The sequence below is a fragment of the Denticeps clupeoides genome, chromosome 3 (genome assembly GCF_900700375.1).
Source record: "Denticeps clupeoides chromosome 3, fDenClu1.1, whole genome shotgun sequence".
Classification (NCBI taxonomy): domain Eukaryota; kingdom Metazoa; phylum Chordata; class Actinopteri; order Clupeiformes; family Denticipitidae; genus Denticeps; species Denticeps clupeoides.
Genome location: NC_041709.1, coordinates 4345302 through 4366988, shown reverse-complemented (window position 1 = coordinate 4366988; position 21687 = coordinate 4345302). Strand labels below are relative to the sequence as shown.

Here is a 21687-nt window from a genome sequence, read left to right as displayed (position 1 = left end):
GAATTCTGCCGAAGGCATTCAGAATATACCCAAATAATGACTAAAAGTAAGTCAGGTGGCGCATTAGACCAGGGGCTCATCTCCTGTTTCCAAAATGCATCACAAACTGCTTGAGAAAGCTGTTCTACTATGATAATTGGCGATGAAAATAAATTATGTTCAATAAGATGTACTTGTGTTTACCAACTGTTTATTCAGTTAAATAGCTGCATCCATGTTACCGCGTCACGTTTGATGTGGTAATTTCACAGTTCGAAGACTCGTTCTCGCCCCCTACAGTGCAATTCGGCTAGGTATACATCCGCGCTAAAATATCAAGGTGAAAATCATCATAGTGTAGCGGTTCTTCTTCTGCATAGTGTAACTTTTTGATTTCGTTTCTTGAACCACAAATGATGAGCTGACACCCAAGAGATTTTCTGTGCAAAGTGTATTCTGTACAAAAAGCAAGGTCGCGTCAGAACATCGCGTCACACATCGCGTATATATATATATATTACTTTTATTTTTTTTATACAGCATTTCCATGAATTCTAGTAAAATGTGTTTACCTGCAGATAGAGTAATGGCGCTGAGTTTCACTCTGTAAAGATTGCTACGAACCCTCCACTGCTGCACCATGGGATATCCCATCGCCTCGCTGAACTGGGCGTCTCCTGGAATAACACGCGCAGACAGACACAAAACAATTTCCTGCAGTTTAGAAGTGTGCTGAAGTTTACTGGCACCGCTTATGACCGTGCCCGCGCCAACTCAGACACCATCATCAGTAATTCCCTTTCATCTTGTCACCGGTGATTGATGACTTTGTCTTGGGGAAGAATGGATGGCGCAAATCAGATTTAATCGCTTCAACAAAGTGAAAACGCCCACGCCGCATTCGCATTAATGACCTCTAAAGGGGTTCAGAGGCAAACAAGCCATTAGGCGGCGGGTGAGAGGGTGGAAAAAAAGAGGAGCTTCTTGAATGTTGGCGGAGTGATGATCTTGCTAGGAGGCGGCGGGAAAGCCTCCGGTCTTTAGGCCTCTAGAGGGGGTGGCTGTCTTAGTGGGTGCAAAGAGCCGCAGACAATTCTGTTAATGGTCTAATGAAGGCACTGACCTGAAGTAAACCCGCACAACGCACGTGCAGACGCTCTGGACTCGCACTGAGAAATCAGGCATGGTGGCTGAAATGACCGACCAGCAGATACATGACCTTGAGATGGCACGAGTGAGTTTGGCTGTTTGTGAGATAGGGAGAATTTCTGAATAACCGGAATAAAATTGCAGCTCAACTGAAGTGACACTGGGTTTAATGCACTACAAGGGCATGATTTTTCAAACTAGCACTACACACAGTGATACACACGAAGTATGTGACTTGTTTGCTAGTGTAAAGCATTCACAGTCAATAAAATAGTCAATAAAAATAGATAATCAAGAAAGAATTTTACCTACTGATGGGCATGGGTTATAAAAAAAAGCATAATTAAATATCGTGCTCTGCGGAACAGTAATAATTGGGAAAAAAAAATTGGAGCAGTGGTGGCCTAGTGGGTAAGGAAGGGCTGTGGGTTCAAATCCCAAACTGTCAGGGTGCCACTGAGCAGAGCACCGTCCCCACACACTGCTCCCCGGGTGCCTGTCATGGCCGCCCACTGCTCACCAAGGGTGACGGGTTCGTGCACATTTTGTTGTGTGCGCCGTGTGCTGTGCTTGCTGTGCATCATAATGACAATCGCTTCACTTTAAATATACACCTACAAAAAAGGAAAGTTAGTTTCTCTTCTTCACGATTTTTATCTATTTGCGTAAATACTGAGGATGCAATCAGTGTGTAGTGCTGCACTTAGTTCCACAACAGTGCCGTGTACGACAAAAACTCTCCACAGATAAGAAAAAATAAGATGATCCTTTATTACTCCAACAAGTGGGAAATGTATAAATCTGTAGCATTTTATAAAACAAGCCCCTAAGCAATAATGCACACACACAAACACACACACACACAGACAGAGTTAAATATACCTGTGAGGAGCTGCAGGTTGGGCAGGGGCTCAGACAGCACCCCTCTGCACTGCTCCTCCACGGGCAGCGGGATGACCATCAGGCCGTCGGCGAGCTGAGGGAAGTCCTTGATGAAGTTGTTATCTCTGGGGCAGAAAGGATCAGAGGAGGGTAAATACACACAGAGCTGCGTGCTGGCACCCGGAAAACAGCAGCCCGGTCAACTGGTTACACCGACCAGCCAACCAGCCAAAGTATTTACAACACACAACCATCTTTTCTTGTCTTGTCTTGTTGTATTTAAACCAAGTGTGTTTAAAGCACAAGCATTACTTAGTTACTTTTTGACTTTTGCTTCACCCCTAGAAGAGAGGAGTTATCAGAGCAGCACAAGCGATAGAAATCAGCACAAACAATATTTCAAGCATGCAGCGCAGGTTCCTGTTGCATAACAGCATGCCAAACAAATTACATAAATCCACAGCTTGGCAAGATCTTGCATTATTCAAGGGTCAGAAATATAATGGAAATAAATTACCTTGGCTGTGGATGTGATGAAATTAAATTTAAATAAAAAATGGTAGCAAACATTTTTTTTTTTTTATGCACCCATGTTTTTACTTTTAACAAAATGATCAGTTCTACCTTGTCCTAATGCTGATATGGGTTTATATAGGGAGGATCTGATCTGCTTCCACTCCATAAAGCTTCTTTGTTGGAATATTATATTTTAACATATTTATTCTTTTATTCATAGTTCAGAAGCGTTTTCAGGCTGTTATTTACAACAACCTGGAACCTGGTGTGTGTGTGTGTGGGGGGGTATTAAGAGGTTAATCCCACGATGATTCAGGCTGCTCGACATGCCACAGCAGTGCAGCAACGGTCCGCTCTGATCCTGGTCTGAGCGCTCGGCCCTGGGCCTCATTAGGCTGCAGGCTGTGGGCCGCGGTAAAGGTGGGCGCAGTTGGGGGGGGGGGGGGGGGGGGGGGGTGTCAAAGCAGGAGTGGAGCTCCAAGCCTCCGGAAAGATAAACAACCCGCAATCCCTCACCCTTCCTGAGCCTGTGCTGCAGATGATGAGTACATCCGAGAGAGAGGGATGGATTCAAAAAATAGAAAATAAAAAATGAAGAAAAAGTGGTTGAATATGGAGGAGTTGCGCCATTATATAAGCACTTCTTTTCAAAGTGGATTCATCAAATCATTCAATGATGTGAGCATGAAAGGATGAATGAGTCATGATGAATGTGCCGGTTTTGTGCACAAGCGGGGGAGGGAGGAAAGAACCATAAAAATAAGGCACGGGGGGAAAAAATAGGCAAATAGGCAAATGTGACAATTTATTTGTTAATCTTCAAAGTGGCTGCGTTGTGAGCCAGAGGAGGAAAACATCGATTAGACGGCAATGGGCAAAAGCAACACCAAACTTTTAAACAAGTTCATGATGTTCCATGAGGAATGTTGCCCATGTTATTCTCACCACTCACTCCCCATATACAAAACCAGCCTTCCTTTTCTAACCCGAGTTCAGCAACCTGACCAGAGTTTAGGATTTTTTTTTTTTAGGAGTTTGTTGAGCTCTCTGTTTATTTTCCACCCCTGGGTTTCCTCCCCGCCTGAAAATCCACGGCGGAAACGTGCTACTATTCACTGCAACCATGCCGATGATGTAATAATGTATTTATTGAGACAAAACATACAAGCCAAAGCGCTGGTCTGTGAGACAAGATTTCATACATGTAGGCAAACTTTTTCCCACCTCGCATAACCTCTCCATCTTCTGCCATTACTGTGACTGTACAAATTCGAGTGGCCCTTCTCCATGGATGAAATTAACCCCCAGACTACAGACTGAAGACTCTATATCGGAACCAGCTCAGATCCTGCTGTCCCACAGGTCACCGTGCCTTGCTAATCTACAGAATTTCACCATCATGAAGCTATACTAAGCATGTAGGCGGCCACGATGACTGGTAATAACTCAAGTAGGAACTACCAATCAGCTGACTGCGTCTATGGTTCAAAATGCTTATTCAGTTTGGGTCATGTTTGCGATTAAGGTCTAAGGCATTAGGTTCAGGCTTTTACAGAAATCTCCATTTTTATTCTCTTTCGGGTGGCGAGCCAGGAAATCCTGTAACTCGTCCTCGATCCCTCTCTGAAGGACTTCTTACAAGTTCAAACCGCAGAGTCCGTTAGTGGCCATCATGGCCCGGCTACGTCGGCCAACCGGAGAGGAAACTCAAGGGCAGCGAATGAGCGAGGGGGGGGGCGGCTTTAAAAAGATTAGTCGGCCGTGCTCACAAGAAATGTATCGATTACCAAATTACATCAGTGCACTTCTACTCCACGAAAAAGAAAGGAAAAAATTAAAAACACTCCGTCTCTTTGAAATCCAGGCTTACGGTATGGATTTTTAGCCCAAATAAGAATTTGTCCTTGTCAACAGTCTAAGCCGGTTATTAATTCCTTTATTTACTTTGTTCTCGGCAAGCTGCACGGCCCCAGACTTTCATTATGGCTTTTGTCTGTTTTTTTCCCCACCCTTCAAACCAGCTAAGGATACGACGCAAGTTTTCCAGGTGCTCTTAAGAACAGAAATTGCACATCAGTATTTATGCCAGACGCACTCGTCTTCAAAGCGGAATTCGAAGTGTGCCGCTTTTTCAAATGAAGGATAAAATGGCGCGGCCTGTCTGCGAGAGTCGGAAGAGAGAGAACGCGCGGAGAGAAAATCCCCTGTTCCGAGCGCCTCGGTCTTTCAGATAGCAGGTGGCTCGGTGACGGCAGTAAACGGGAGCTTCCGGGGGAGGCTGTGTTCTCGGGTTTTTGAAGCGCGGATCAGCCAGCACCGCCTAGTCTGTGTAATGATGTCGTTCGCAGGAGAGCGGGGCCACGTGCGCCGTCTGGGGCTTGAACGTGGACTTCTCGCGTTAGCAACATTGCGCACGGGGAGTGTTCACTAATGTCACATCTGAATGCTTAAAATAAACCAGTTTGCATGTTGGGTTTGGTATTGGCCGCAGTAACTGTCTAAGGTCACAATTTTTCAAACTGCCGCTATATACAGAGTGTAAAACGAAATGAGCCTGACGATTGACAGCTAGATGATGATGGGGTGGTAGCGGCCTAGTGGGTGACACACTCGCCTATGAACCAGAAGATCCAGGTTCAAACACTACTTACTACCATTGTGTCCCTGACCAAGACACTTAACCCTAATTTGCTCCAGGGGGACTGTCCCAGTAACTACTGATTGTAAGTCGCTCTAAATAAGGCCGTCTGATAAATGCTGTAAATGTAGATGATCATCATTTTGGATCTCGATAAAGACTGTCCTTCTGTCTTGTTTTATCTATTTACTTATGTAAATCATGTGAAAAGCCTTTGGCCTTATACTAGCAACCACCATGTAGCACTGTGCTTAGCATGCTTTTTAAAAAAAAGGCCACGCCCATTCCCGATTCCCTATACCTGTGCATGGTGTGAGTGAGTGTGGGTGTGTGCACGGTGTCTGGTTTGTGTGTGAGAATTCTGGTCGTTGTGCTAGCATGGAGTTTTATGCCATGTTCGCACCAGCGGTCGTGTTCGTGGCATGAGGCAGTGTGACTCAGATGTATGTATTTTACATTTACATTTTACAGTATTTATCAGATGCCCTTATCCAGAGCGACTTACAATCAGTAGTTACAGGGACAGTATCCCTGGAGCAACTTAGGGTTAAGTGTCTTGCACAGGGACACAATGGTAGTAAGCGGGATTCGAACCTGGGTCTTCTGGTTCATAGGCGAGTGTGTTACCCACTAGGCTACTACCACACATACATGTATGTCACATGTATGTGTAAAATGACATCAGATGTGGTCATGTGTGAATTGTGATATCCTACCCCAGCCTTGGTGTCATGACATAGTGCCCTAAATCACAAAATTGTGCAGAATAAAAAAATATGTGGGGTACATGACAGCTGTGAAATTAACTTTGACCTTTCTGACTTTCATCTGTTTCATCTATTTGTATAAAGCGCGAAGACACGTCCGATTCAGCATTATCCAACACACACACACACTATGTTTATTATAGCACCACAAAACTCTGGCCCTCTGTATGTGTGTGTGTGTGTTTGTGTGCATATAGAAGCTGCGAAGGGGCCCTAAAGCCGCTCTGCTCAGCAGTCTCACCCCGCCATGGGGCCTGAGAGGTCTTCAGCTGTCAGCGCCGCTCCTCTCCCCACCAGCGGCCCTGTGAAGCATCAGACTCATTTGTCATGCAAAACCCCACTGTTTATTTATTCACCAGTTGGCTGGGGTGACCCGGCTCCAACGCTCCACCTCCCACGGCCCTGGCAACGAATTAAACAACAGACTTGAGGTTTGTCCTCGGGCCGAAAAAACTTGGCTTTTTAAGGAAAAAAAGTTTGTTGAGGGGAAAGATGCATTACGATCATTTTATTTAGTCCGTTTCATGCTCCTGACTTTTCTATGTGCGGGTGGAGGTTTTCTTGGCCAGTTGAACATAAACAGAATAGATTCTGGTGCCTCAGCAAGAGCACACGAACAACACAGGAAAGTGGACAATGTGGATTTCTGAACAGCCTGTGGGGTCTGAGCAACCGGTTAGGCCACCAGAGAGCCCGAGCTCACAGAGTGTGTGTACGTGTGTGTGTGTGTGTGTGTGTGTGTGTGCGCGTACCGTTTCTTTCAGAGCCCCAGGGTGTTCATTAGAGGATGTGCTCACCTGACGGGCCGCTGTGCATTCTGGGGGCGCCGAAATCAGGCGCAGGCCCGCAGGCAGACAGCCCGGCAAACGTACGCCGTGGACCGCCGCACGGCGCCCACGCGCGGGGGCATTTATTATAATGCGCCTCCGCCGCCTGGCTAATTTGCCGAATGCTGCAGAATAAAATGCAGGGAGCAACCGAGCAACCGCCACGTGACCCCCCGCGACCCCGGCGTGCAGACAGAGGCCCGCCTATCACCCCCCCCCCCCCCCCCCCCCTCCTCGCTGTCTGAGCGTCGCGGGAGACACTGAAGGTTTCTGAGAGATAACCGCGCGAGGAAACCACACCGGCACCACAGCTTTTTCCCATTAGCTTCCCGCCCGCTCCGTTTCCGCCGTCCCCGCTCTCATCCTTCCCTCTCATCATCCCTCCTCCTCTCGCCCGTCGCCGGGATAACAGGCGGGTGCCGTAATGGGCACGTGCCACAGGGACTTGTCCCCCTACACCGAATCCAAAAAAAAAACCAGGCCGCCGGGCGCGCCGCATTCAGATCAGTCTCTCCGCCGGCATCGATTTCTCTTTTCTCTCCACGGAGAACACAACATCTCCCCATGCAGACGGAGCTGGAAGGCCCCTCTCGTGCTGTCGGCCCGGGACGGAGACCTCGTTGGGAGACAGTGGGCCAGCGATTCGCCGCAGCTTGCCGACCCCTGAGCGTAATGACACATCATTACAGGAGCGGGGCACCGGTGCCAAGCCAATAAAGCACACCGAATGACGTGCATGGACCAAAAAGCTGCCGAAAATACGGAGTCGGAGGGGAGAAGAAAGGAGTGTCTGGGATTGAAGGCTCTCTGCTTAAGAGATGGTTGTGCACTAATGATGACGCATTTTTTCATTGATTAATCCTCGCTTGTGCCTGCATAAAACATTTAGCCATTAAAACGGCAAAATATAAACACGGTCCCGGGCACGCCGATTACAGCGAGATAACTAAGCAACAAATTCCGGTTTACGGTGTCTGCTCGTTAGATTATATTGACTGCGGCGAGATGACATGCTCCCGTGGACGTGTAATTATACGGTAGGAGGCTGCGTGGTGCGGCTGCGAGAGTTAATGATCTTCGGGACGAGGACCTCTGCGTCTCTGCCACCAGAGGGAGCGCTGCCTCCGTGCTGGGAGGGCCAGGCGGCTGCCTGTCGCGGCATCCTGCCGATGGGGGTGCTTTAAAAAGGAGGTGTCGGTCAGGCTGACTGGGTCAGAGATGAGCACACTGCCCTGCATCTCTCTCGCTCCCTCACACACACACACACACACACACACACGCTGCCTTATAAATGTGTTCCTTAGTCTGGAGTGGCTCTTAGAAATCGAAATCTCCTGGATTCAAAGGCAAACACAAGCCAACATACATAAGGTGTTCCCGAGAGGCAGAACAAAGAGACTTGAGCTCGGCTCTCCCTCTTAATATATATGAACAACTGGCAAACGGCGGCGAGGGGAACAGAGATCAGATCACAGGCCGCCAGCCGTTCTCATCCGATAGTGGGCCTGCAGAGAGGGGGATGAAATTAAACCCCAAATGCGGCGCGCGGCGGCACTCAGGGGAGAATGATTCACCTAAATGCAAAGAGACGGGCCGAATCCACTGACGGTGGCTTTGCAAGGACTCACTCCTGAGCCGGGAGTCAAGGAAAGCGAGGCGTTCGTATCAAATGCCTCACGCTGGAATCTACGGCACCATCTCTCCAAAACAAATACTACTAACAGCTTTGAGCTCTCAGCTTGGCATTGGCAATTGGGGAATAGCCTGAGACTTGCAGGCAGCATAAGTGTGTGAGTGAGTGTGTGTGTGTGTGTGTGTGTGTGTGGCGGGGGAGATTTCATTTTGAAATAGCTTTTCACTCCCCCTCATTCCATTCTTTTGATACAAAAATAATAAAATAAAAAGAGCCAATAAATGTATTGCTTTCTACAAGTCATGTAGTGAGATGGTCACATCCACTGAAAAATGAAATTAAGACAATTTATTTCTATCCTTTCAATACATCATTTTGCTTGTTATAACTGGGGGAAAATACTTCCATGTAGTTACAGATGTCTGAAAACTTGTTACCCTCTTTCATTTGCTGTTGGGAATTGCGTTTCTGTTTATAGTGAAGTCCATTAATATACAGCAGACATGTCCTGGTGATTTTGTGCTGAAAGGCTTATTACAAGACAATGATTTATGAATAAAATGCCCGACACACTTTTTTTTGGCATACTTGCTAAACGCAGGGCAAACCGTGGAGTGTAAGGATGGAAGAGAACAAAGTGTCAAATGAGTCGTGTCCTTCCGAAGAACACCGGACGCAAGCATTCACCTTCCTCGCTCAGCTGTGGTGCTCTCCATAGCTCTGAGCATGAATCACCAAAATCACATTTTAATTCACTGTTGTACAGTTTGTGCATTTTTTTTATGTGGCATGACCATCCATCCCTCCATGTTTATATGAGCCTGTTCATCCAGGTCAGGGTTGTTGAACCAAGAACACACAGAACAGGGTCAGTTTTGTTGGGACATTTACATTTACATTTACATTTACAGCATTTATCAGACGCCCTTATCCAGAGCGACTTACAATCAGTAGTTACAGGGACAGTCCCCCTGGAGCAACTTAGGGTTATGTGTCCTGCTCAGGGACACAATGGTAGTTAGTGGGATTTGAACCTGGGTCTTCTGGTTCATAGGTGAGTGTGTTACCCACTAGGCTACTACCACCCGGAAAACTAACCCAACCTACTTCAGAATCTGGAAACCATCCGAACATGGAGGGTACATGCAGCTTAGTGCAGGACACAAACCCGGACACTTCTGGCTCATTCATTGCACACAACGTCACGTGACGTTTGATGAAGTGCATGTCCTGGGAAATCAAGATTGGTTATATGGTCTGGGATCTTTGAAGGCCATTCAGGACACCTGCTGTGTGTCATACTGTACAGGAATGTGCTCGGGCAAGGCTGCAGTAATAAAGATATGTAAGACAGCAAGTGAACAGTCAGTCCTTAAGAGTACTTAAGAGCAAGAAAAACACTTGAAAAAGTGTTCAAGTGTAAGAAACAAGGGTCAGACTGGACAGGAATAGAACATATGCAAAACAGTTGTGGGGCGTCTGCCCTGCACGGTCCCTTACGGACTGCGGGATTTCAATTTTGAAATTCATGTTGAAATTGATCCAAAAATGTCCAGTAATTGGACATTAACTAGTGGGCAGAGGTGTAAAAGCACACACATTCTTGTGTTTAAAAAGACTCTAGTAAAAGTAGAACTTTTTTACTCAAGTTAAAAAAGTACAGACTATAAATCATTCTTAAAATAAAAAAGGAAAACGTAAATTTGCAAAGGACAAACAATCACCAAAAGAAAGCGGAGCAAAGTGAAGTGAAATGAATTCAAAAAGCTAAGTTGGCCAAACTTTTCTAAACACACACAAAAAAAAAAAAAGTACAAAAACTGACCGCATTTACTGATTCAACCCAAGGCAGATTAAAATGATAAAAATTGAGCACAAACCCGACTCTTACATCTATAGTACATACCACGGCCATTGTAGCCAATGAATGGACAACTGAGTGATAATAAAAAAGTGTCACTGGTGTCTGATAAAAAAAAAAAAACATTGCTTCCATCCATGGGAGAATAACAACCAGCTTGCATAACGCTCAAACTATGACAGAAGCGACTGTCGCCAGTGCCATCGGCTGCATGTGTGATTATATGTGTGGGCCTTGGAGAGAAAAGGAAAAGTGTCATTTGCGCTGGAACGTGAGAATTTCAGCCTTTCTGTTTGCTATGACATATTGAGGCCCGCTTGCTGCGCCATGCTCTGTTTGATTGGTGTTAAAGCTCTAACATGGCCACTGTCAAAGTGACAAGCTGGCTTTGGCAGGGTGATATTCACTTGCTTGACTTCTTGTTCTCGAAGACAATATGAGAATGGGCTCTTTGTACTCACTACTCTCTCACCTTGTAATTTAATGCAACTGCTGTTCCCGACAGGCCCTGGATCATGGTCCTGTGAGTCCCCTGGCCACTTCAGTGCATTTTTTTATAGAGAGGGGTCCAGGTATAATCTGATCAAGGTGAACATGCATCATATACAGCATGGTTAAATTGCATATACTATGGGGGTCAGTGGTTAATTTGTGCTGGAGACATGGGAAAAAACAACATGGGAGACAACAACCATTCATTTTTGTATACCCCAATCACAAGCAGTATGTATCCCTGGTCTAGCACTTGTCTAGTGCTCAACTGACATAGACTATGAGGACTAGTCTATGTGAGGACTTGTACTTGAACTGTCAAAACCCATGGTTACTAGGACATCAATCCCATGGGCACTCCTGAACTCCTGAATTAGATAGATAGATAGATAGATAGATAGATAGATAGATAGATAGATAGATAGATAGATAGATAGATAGATAGATAGATAGATAGATACATAGACATGGACAGATAGATGGATAAATAGATAGATAGATAGATATCTCAGACGTCCTATGACCTAGTGTTTTATGTACATCGTGGATGGATAGATGTTGGCAAGTCCTTTATAACAGGTATTGTAGAGCTTTTAAAATGAAATGCGTGTTATGTGGGACAAACACACAGCACACTCTGCCTGATTCTCCAAACTGCTTTCCTGAATAAAAAACAGTGCTGTGCCAAGTAAGGTTAATTATGAGGGCATTTGAAGCAAACCGGCACCAGCAGTATGACTCAATGGGTGCAACAGCAGTGAATCCACTCATATTAGACCCACACACACCTTTGCTGTTAATCTGTATGTGTGAGTGTATATGAGAGAGAAACAGAAGTGGCATTTCTGAATCACACTGTGCTAAAAGGTTCTGTCATTGCTTTTTTGACATGGGTCTAAATGGGATAATTATTGTCACTCATAGTCCAGCAGCCACACCAAGGCAAAGGTACAGAAGGCTTGTTATAAAGAGCAGCGCTGAACGAACCCAGGGGAGGACACGCTGTCTTAAGCACTCATTCAGACAATGCCAGCCGAGCACCAACACATAACACGAGTCGAGCCAGCATGTTTTTGTGCTGAAGATAACAGAGGGCCTGGGGCTGCCAGCCATCGGCCAGACGATTACAGGCCACTCGGTATCTAAAATAGCCATGACTCGAAAATGCATTAAGAACCTGACAAAACTAAATGCAGAGGTGAACGCTGGCATAAGCGAAAAAACGAAGCATCAAAAACCAGTGCCCTGTAACACATGCAAATCATGAAGTCTTTTCAGTTAACAACTCTCTCTCTCACTCACTCACTCGTCCACAATTCTTAGCCTCTGAATCCATAACTGGCACTTGCCTTTCAGAGCCCATCATGGGATACTGGGCACAGGGTGGTGAACAATGCATCTTTTTATTGTTTTTTTTATTAGTAGGTCTTATATAGTGCTGCAAAATGTGGGCCCTTTATCTTCTAAACGTGTGTCGAGAGAACAGTTTCTCTTCACGTCCCCAGTAAAACTAAAGATAGGTTAATTGTCTCAAGAAACCAGACAATATCTCATTAAAAGCCTTCATGCTAACTGTATAAGTGACAAGAGCCGGCAGTCATGTGTGGTTTGGGGCTCGTCATCCGGTTTCACTGCCTGGATTAGCGCGGTGCCCTTGAAAACACACCTCATGGACGTACTCCTCCTCCTCGAAAGGCTCAGATTTATATGGGCGCTGATTGGAAGCTGGAGTAAATGTGGGTAATATGCTTAATGGCTTTAATATCTGTTGTTTGAATGCATGCGTAATGAGACGGGGCCGGCAGCTCTGCTGTAACAATGATAAAGCTGCAATGTCACCCCGGAGTGCCATTCTGCGGCAAGGCAGCGCAAGCTCAACGCTTTATCACCGTCATAAAATGTGGAAAACAAGCACTGAATTATGAATTAAAGAGTTATTAGTCAAAGCCAGAGGAATGCTAAGTGCCTCGTGCCTTCCCAAAGAACAACAGAAGGTTTTGCAGTGGACAGTCGCTGCGCTATCTCTAGGGAACCCCGATAAGCTTTAAATGTATGGGGAATTTTTTCAGCGCATTTGGTGCAGAATATAGATTAGCACACATAAAACATGCACATCTGAAAAGCAGCTCAAAGGCAACGCAAAGGCAATCTCGGCTGTGTGCAGAAAAGCAGGATACCTTTATGACTCCAATGCAGCACAGGCATTGTCACGCTGCTGGATTAATTCGCCCCACCGTTCGATTTGCTCTTTCGACGACGGCCACATTCGGCTTGATTGGGGCTGCTCGCAAATTCATGTTCACAAATACATTCTCTCAATTATCCAAGCTTTAGATTTTTGTCTTGCTGAATCTGTACACGATTCATTCCATTCTCTGACATATAAAGTATTGCTTATATAACAAGATCACAATGAGCATAATGTGCACAACTCTTAAAAAAAAAAAAAAAAATAGCCTTGCTCAGCAAACACAAAGTGCACACAACCCTGAAAGCTCAAAAGAGCAAGGTGCCCACGTGCAACCTTCTGTGCTGGTTGAAATGAACAGACAAGAGCCCACATACACTCATTTACATAAAGACAGCCAACGAGAGGAGGCGGAGAAACTCTCTCATCCCCACCACAACTCTGTACATCAGCTCCCCCCTCCCCTTGGGCTTCTGTTGCTCTGCTCACAGATGGCAGCGCAGTCACCCATGGGGGCACAGAAACCATGACCAGTGGCAGGAATGCGCTGGCACGGTGCGCTGGCTTTTCATTAGACGCGTGGCGCCGGACCACTTGTCAGCTTGCGAGAGGTGGGAATGTACCTGGTAGTGAAACCACACCCTCCTGCTGGCACTGAGCACAGGCCCAGTGCAGGCGCCAGTGGGAATGGAGGTGAAGTACTCCTTTTGAACAAAAGAGGTCACTGCTCTTTCAAACCAGAAGTGTTCCAGATGCTTCTTTCAATGGGAAGTAGGACATGAAACAAAGACACATTCTCTTTTTTCCTGGCAATTACGGCTTTTTGAGAAAAGTTCTTTGCTAAAATTCAAACACTTCTGCAGCATGGAATAGTGCAGCTGCAAATTGATGAATTATATAAAAGCACCTCAGTGCAGTGACTCTGAAGCAAGGAAACCTTGTGTGATGTGGGGCATTCAGACGAAGAGAAGGGAAGAGATCAAGCAATGCACATCTTCATGTTCTGCATCCTTAATACACGTCATTCCCCAGCATCTGAATATCTTCCCCAAGTCACCTCGGCCTGTGTTTGATCAGCTATAATAAGGTAAGACAGCAATGGGCTGCTCTGGGTTTACTGAACAGTGCCTGATTAGAATGAGAGCAATAAATCTCCAGTTACAATGTCCATGACATTACATAAGTACAAAAACTCGATGTCACCTTACAATATGGAAGAAGAAGAAAAAAAAAGGTTCTGCCACGTGAGGAGTAGTACAATCCAGATGGTGTAATAGAGTCCTGCCATCCATCTTCTGATGGACTCCACACAGAGAAAACCACATTCAGAATTAGAGCCAGGTCTTCTTGTTGCAAGGACCCAGGCAGCCATGCAACTCATGCTGTGCAGTGTTTTTATTTATCACCCTTGTGAAAAGGTCCATTTTTATGTTTGCGAGAAGCATCATGGGATTTTGCATCAAACATAAAAGACCAGACCAAATTACTATTGGTTCATGGGCCATTAGGCAGACTAGTAGTGAAAAGGCTCCTCTTTCATACTGGCACCCAAATCCTTAAAAAAAATTTAATATGAAATTTGGGAGCTGAAATTTAAATTCTGAATTCTTTAGAATCTGTTGTGTCTCCTTTATGGTCAAATGGCAAAATGATTGGAAATTGTTCCAAAGAGTGTAATGAAACTGACCCTCTGTACAAAGAGTGCCCATTTCCAGTGTTTTAGATTTCTAAAGAATTGTATTTTATGGAATATTTGCTCTGGAACATTCTGTTCAGGAAACAAGAGCATACTGCTTAAAAAACTAATGCCAGTAAAGTCAGGTGTAGCTTATGGTTTGTTTGTTGTTCTAGCATATGAAGTCAGGAATAGCAGTGACTTACAATGGTTTTCAAATTGGTACAATGATCCAAAGAAAAATACAACTATTTAAAAATTTGCTACGTTCTGAAAACAATATCAAACATATCCATCCCCATGAGCGGTGCAGAAAACACACACAATCTCTTGTTGCTCTTCTGGCTCACTGGTAGGTAATAGGCTTGACTGACATAAGGTATAATGGGTCAGCCATGAAGACAATGGAGCCCAGCAAGCCCAATATATTGCTTCATCACCTGTGGACCTCAAAAGTCCTGGGGGCTTCCAACAAACCCCTCCCCATTGGGCAAAAACCTACAAGGTCATTCTGAATACTCTCTACCCCCCCCTGATGTCCAAGATTACAGAACAGGTTTGACAGCAGCGCTGCCTTCAGGCCCTAAACGAATCCCTTAAGTTGCATTAGGCCAGTATTGGCAGCAGGGTTTAGAGCTGAGACTTTGCACTTGTTGCAATTTGTTCAGTGTGCAATGAACCTGAAAGCTGCCCTTTAAACAGGAATGATCCATGACTTCTTATAATTGCAATGGTTGAAGATACTTTTTCTCCTCACACATGAGGAGTGGGGAGTAACAGAGCCCGGGGCAGACGTTATGGTGCTTGTGACCACTTCAGACTAAAGCCAAGACAAGCAAAGATTGCACTTCCAAAATAGTCAGTGTTTAACAGAGCAGCATCAGAAAAAGAAGGATTAGGGAATGTTCAATGTGATCAGGCTCAAGGAGAACATCTCATTTGGTTTGTTGCTTGCAAATTGACTGCTGAGGAGAATGTACGTTTGGAGTGCTGTAATTAAGTGACAACTTTTCACACCTTAGGATGAGGATGTGTGCTAAGGAGATAAAGGACAAAATTACCAGGGGACCATGTTGTCCTTCTCCTACTACTCTGCCGAAGGGGTACCAGGCACCAACAGACTTCCTTACCTTCCATTCCCAAAAGAAAGAGGGTCGACAGAAGCAGTAATTCAAATATTTCTACCCCTTTCACACCGCACTGGTGTTGGGAACCAATGAGAATCAACCCGCAATACCCACTGACGAGAGAGCCTTGTGGAAACGAGATGAAAACACAGCATCCGCGTCATAGACCAGGTCTTATACACAAAAGGACATTGCCAGAACATGTTCGTTTTTTTACAGCAGCCCACACAACTTTTGCTTTACACCATTTTCCACCAAGTTTCTTTGCTTATTCCACCAACACACATCCCACACCATACAGTTTCTTGGTTCTAGGCTAACTAATTTGGTTCAAAAACAATTTTGTGATAAAGCCAATATTTTATAGGTCTAGTGGTTATGGAAGAGGACTCATCATCGAAGCAGGTTCAAATTCCAAACTGCCAAGGTGCCACTGAGGTCCCCTTGAGCAAGGAACTGTCCCCAAACAGTGTGCCTTGCATGGCTGCTCACTAACTGGTTAAAATCAGAGTGCACATTTTGTTATTTGCAATGTTGTGTATCACAATAACAACATTATCAATTTCACTTCTCCTTACAAGTTGGGAACTTGTATGGCACCTAGAAGTATGCAAAAAAAATCTATTTACAGTAAAATCGTGATTCTATCTTCAATATCAGTTCATTACATGTTTTCAGTTCTGCAATAGCACAAGTTCAGCTTGTCAATCCCACAGATCGTGTGTGTGAAGCCAAATATTATGTGTATTTGAGAATAATGATAAAAAGCCCCTGTCACAATGTCGCCAGATACATAATTCATTCATCCCCAAATCATCCAAAATGCACCAAATGATCGGTGATGCCCAGTAAACCTCATTGATGCTTATGTTTATACATACTGGGTAAAAATTGGCCAACGTTTTACATCACTCACTATATACCACCACTTGACCCTAACCAGGGTCAAGTCCCTACAAAATAGTCAGTGTTTGGTAAGTCCCTCATGGAGGGACTTATCAAGGCACCAGACCACATTAGGGCATGCATATACACACACACACCAATCAGTCACATCACACCTATGGACAATTCACCTAGTGCGCATGCCTTTGGATGGCAGGAGGAAACCAGAGAACCTGGAGGAGGCCAATGTTAACACGAGGAGTGCATGGAAACTGCACGCACACAAAGCTGCATCTGAAAGTAAAAAACCTTGGAGGCCAAAGTGCTAACTGACACTATGCTAGCTGAATTGACATCCCTTAGCATCAGGGATGAAGCTGAAATCTGCCCTTCTTTATGCCAATGAGTAATGAGGTGGTTTGGCAGCAACCATCTGGAATACAGGGCTTTTGAAAACTTGTGCGTCTTTGACAGCACTGTTGGCAGGGCAACCAGAGACAATTTGCCCTGTTGCTCCCATGGCAGGGCAACCAGAGGATTTTTTTTTCATGCTGCTGCTGATGTAAATATACTCAAAGCAAAGGGAAACAATTTAATGCCCTCTCCAATTCTAAACGTAGGGCAGCCCTGTCACTCTCAGCGTCTATTCATCCCTATAAAACTGTGGGCTGTGGAACAATGAGTTCTTTAGAGGAACACACACGTTTCACTGCCTTCAGGTCAACTTCCATACCGTCTTGTATTAACCTCCCCTGTACCAGATCTCCATTTCATCCATCTCTTCCGTTTAAAAGGTCATTCAAATTTCCAAGGAACGATCACTCCATATACTATTGCCAGTTGGTTATATACTTTTTATCTAAGATATTTTTTTTCTCCAAAGGTTACAAAAAAAACCCCAAAAAATGTGTTGAAGATATCCAATAACCTTTCAAGCTAATAATGCCTCAGGGCTTCCGTAGCTACTCTGCCCCTCTTAACGAAACCTTTCCTACTTTCAGCACGATGAAATGCCATTCTCCTGTGACAGCTTCTCCAAAAAATAAAAACATGGCAGGAATTACAAGCTATTTTCAGCTCTGCAAAGGTTACACAGGATTCTGCTTCCTCCCTGTTCTTTGCTTGTCTGTGGAAGTGCGGAGAGACTGGATGTGATCGAGTGTGTTCAGTTATGGATGATCTCAGGCTCCCTCTCATCTCCCGTGTCCCCGGAGTGGCCGCGGTGAAAAGGAACAGGGCCTCTCTTTTCCTGACAAGGCCAAAACGCAATCAGGAGCGCTGATGGATGGCTGCCATCTCTGGTGGGCCCGTGGGTGGTTCAGCCCCCCCCGTAACCCCAGTCGAAACCCCAGCACTTCTTAAGCAGCCGTCGCCCTGACAAAACCGACGCCTGTCAGAAACATCCGGCCTGTTTTCTCCCCGCACATCTGCAGTCCAGTCGGGAGGAAAAGGCCAAGCATGTGCTCTCAGATGAAAGGCGCACTTCCCACACTGACATCTGTCAGATGAGGGAGAAGAAGGTTGGCCGGGGCCGCCTTGCTGATTGGGGATATTATCGACCACAGGAGGCCTGGAAGAGACCTACTTCCTCTGATTACAGCACATCTGCTCCCACTAAAGCCACCGCGCGCTGTCCCTCTGATTGGGCCAGAGGCTGACTTCAGAGCCATTCCGTCCTTCATTCACTGACACCAACTTTTTATCAACGCGTTGCCATTTGGTCCTCGGCTATTTTAAACTATTTCACATGAACTAAATCCATGGCCACACATTACAATATACAGTTATTTATTTATATAAAAAGCTGCTAGCTCATATAATCCACGCCGGATATAATCCAATAATGTAACACGACACGGTCGCATATTGCTCTCTCTCTTTCGTGGTCCTCATCCGAATGGGATGGATTTTATTAAGTAATATGTAATAGTAAGTGCTCTGTCGTAAACATTTACAACACGCCGTTTCATGGTCTCGGAGCATGTGCCGTACAAGATTTATGTGGAAATTTCTGAACGTATTCCTCTACGTTTTCTCACACCCAGGTTCACAGACTCGGCCTGCCACCAACGATCTGGCTGCCAGTGTTAAGTGGGCGGGGCACACAGGGAGGCTGTATGAAGCGGAGCACCTGCTGTGGAGCGCCGCAGCCCTGAGCGGCGTTATGAACCCCCACGTTTCATTCCGGGCTGGTAAGGAATGGTGATGCTGGGGGAATGGCGTTTTAGAAGGGAATCTACATTTCAAAGGTAATTCTGGGGTAAAATGGAGTCCACAGCAAGGGAAGAAGCCCGGCTTCAGATGATGGTGAAACGGATTCGCCACGCTCCTAAAACTGGGATTGAAAATGGGGTTTGGGAGAGTGATGGTTCTGTACAATGATTTTAGAAACCACAACATTTATTACATTATACTGGCTGGATGAAATCAAGACTGAGTACAGAGATATTTAATCACTACGGGGAACCTCAATCTGGAAATATTTGAAAAGATTTTGTTTAGCATCAGGTCACTGCAAGTCACGCGTGCTTAAAAAAAAAAAAGTTTTTTTTTCCTGACATGGTTATTTTTTTGTTCTTCTTTTGTCTGAAAATAATGTGTTAATCCAACGGCATGAAAGGAAATGTGTTTCAGCAGAGATACAGATGGAGCCGCAATCTGACTTCACACTTCTAATGAGCGGAAGATAAAAAAGGGAACTGTATCAGCACTTACAAAGACAGGTGGCAGTCATACGTGTCGCCTCACAGACAGCGGCAAGTGAAGGACCGCAGGCCCCGGCTGTTCCAAATGAAAACCTAGTTGTTTGAGTGGCCGACGAGATCCGTCACACGGAGCAGTCTGTCGTGATTGCGCGCCAGGGTAAAGTGAGAATGATGTCAGCCTGTGCGCGCTGAGGTCTCCGCGGAGATAACCTCCAGACTGTCTTTAGTCGACGAGGCGCTGAAGACGGGCCATCGCATGGGATGAAAATTAATCTGCCAAAGTCAATTTGGCTCTTACTTCTCATTTAAGAATTTCAAAGTGACAAAAAAAAAAAAAAACCTGCGCTGTGAAGAAGAACCGATAAATGCTGGCAGGCCAATCTGGGGCACCAGCATGAAACTGTTGCTCGGGCAACTCCAGTACAGAGACTCTGAGAGAGATCTGAACATAAATGTGATTATGCTCACTTCTGCTGATTAACTGACTGCTATTTTTTTATTATCGTGGTCATGACGGCAATAACAATGCTACTTTAATTCTCTGTGGCCTTCACTTCATCTCGCTGAAAACGTATGCACGGTTAGAAAATATTTCGTGAATTTTAATACTTTTGTGTTTAATCGTTTGAGGCATTTGAGATTTATTGTAGTGACTGCACAACACAATAATAAAAAAGGACACATCTAAATGGCCAAACTCACCATCACCCACTCAGCATACTAGATAAAGTATCCTGCCTTGCGTAGATTGTTTTGGCTGTTGTGTAGTTTAACTTTTGGGTGGTGGACAGGCCTAGCACAGTCCTACCCCGAAATTACAACCATGTTAGTATCACAGCTAAATAAAATCGGATCAGTAGTGATACTGAGCAGTTATAAATAGGCTTGTCAGGCATAATGTGTTCAGAAGGCGTCTGTACCTAATAAAACAGACAGGGAGTGTTTCTAATGTATTCATGAGTGAAATGCAATTCATACTGAAGATATATTCAGTTTGATGGGGACTTGTGTGTCATCGGCAAAAAAAAAAATTACATTTGACTAGTATGTTGTACAGTCGCACACGCCGCCAGCGCTTGTTTCTTCCTCGCTGCCTTAAAAAAATCCCGTGGACACAGATGTCAACAGTTGCACGGGAGGCGGCGAATCTTGAATACACTTGGCTCTGACAATCACACACAGCTGGAGAATTCCTTTGTTGTCATTTTCATAAAAAAAAACCAAAAAAAAAAAAATCCATCACTTTGTCTGAGATAGAAGCACGACACAAATTGCAACAAAGGCGTTTAGAATAACTTAATCCTCCTGAACAGTCCCATTTTTAAGCCTGCTGAGAAAATGATGTGCTTGCTTGGCGGAGAGTGCTTTTATTTTATTTTTCTCCTATTTTTCACTGCACCGGTGCCGTGCCTTTCAGTGGACTCTTACAAAATGTCAGAAAGCCAGCGCAAAACATCTTTCACCGATGGACATTTCAATTTACAGATTTTCTTTAATGAACGCGACAATCTACTACATACATAAAAGCAACGTATAATAATATGACCTCAGGGTCATATCAATAGTTACTGTTTTTTTTAACAGGTTTTTCAGGTGCCTGTAAAATACGTTATCTCCAGTGAGCCACACAGGCCGGGCATCTGACTGTCTTTAGACATGGACATCAAAAAATGGGTCTGGCTGGCTCATCTTGTAGCCCCAGTGCTAACATGCCACCAAAGATGTCTTGTACTAGCGCTCGCCTGTCACACGACATGCTGGAGAATTGCAGAGTGTGATTAAGCCATAGTGAAGTGTGTGTGTGTGTGTGTGTGTGTGTGTGTGTGTGCGAAAAGGATACAGACAGACAAGGCCTTGTTGTTTCTTATTGCAGGAATGGCTGTAACCGCAGGCGGCATTTGTCTTTATTATGTTCTCATGTGCTTTCGGGTGCCTGACAGCAGCAGAACAGGGCACGGATTCTATCTGGGGCTAATGGAGAGCCTTCAGCCGCCGCGCATCAGATCAGCGCCACGCCGTCAGCAGCCGCCCCAAGAACAGCCAAACAGGAGGAGACGAGTCGGGCGCGAGGCTTTGTGGATGTGCGCCGAGGTGGCTGTCACCGACAATAAGAGTTTTCAATTATGCAAGTCGCTCATGCCTGAAATACACATCAATAACCGTTCAACTCGGCTGGACAATGACAAAAAAACGACAACGGGAAAAATAACCACGTCACCTGGTACGTCCAATCGTTTTAAATGAGCAACAACCCAAGGTGCCTTATTAAATGTGTTTTGTTACGTCCTTTGGGCCGTAGAATGGTTTGGGGTGCTCTGTGTTTGTGCGTGCGTCCCTTTTAGGCTGTCTGCTGGGCAGCACTA

The 21687-nt window shown here is 45.2% G+C and overlaps 1 protein-coding gene across 5 annotated transcripts in view; it reads right to left on the bottom strand.

Annotated features, from left to right (window-relative positions):
• The window catches only part of astn2 (astrotactin 2), a 260288-nt gene that overhangs the window by 44573 nt on the left and 194028 nt on the right, over nt 1-21687 (bottom strand). For 4 of the 5 annotated variants that reach the window (XM_028971803.1, XM_028971806.1, XM_028971805.1 and 1 more), the window contains exons 14-15: nt 2011-2135; nt 552-656 (exon numbers count right to left, since the gene is read on the bottom strand). In XM_028971803.1, the coding sequence (XP_028827636.1) occupies nt 552-656; nt 2011-2135 (230 nt within the window). Of the gene's footprint in view, nt 1-551; nt 657-2010; nt 2136-2330; nt 2376-21687 lie in introns of those variants that run through there. The other variant, XM_028971808.1, reaches the window with a different exon arrangement.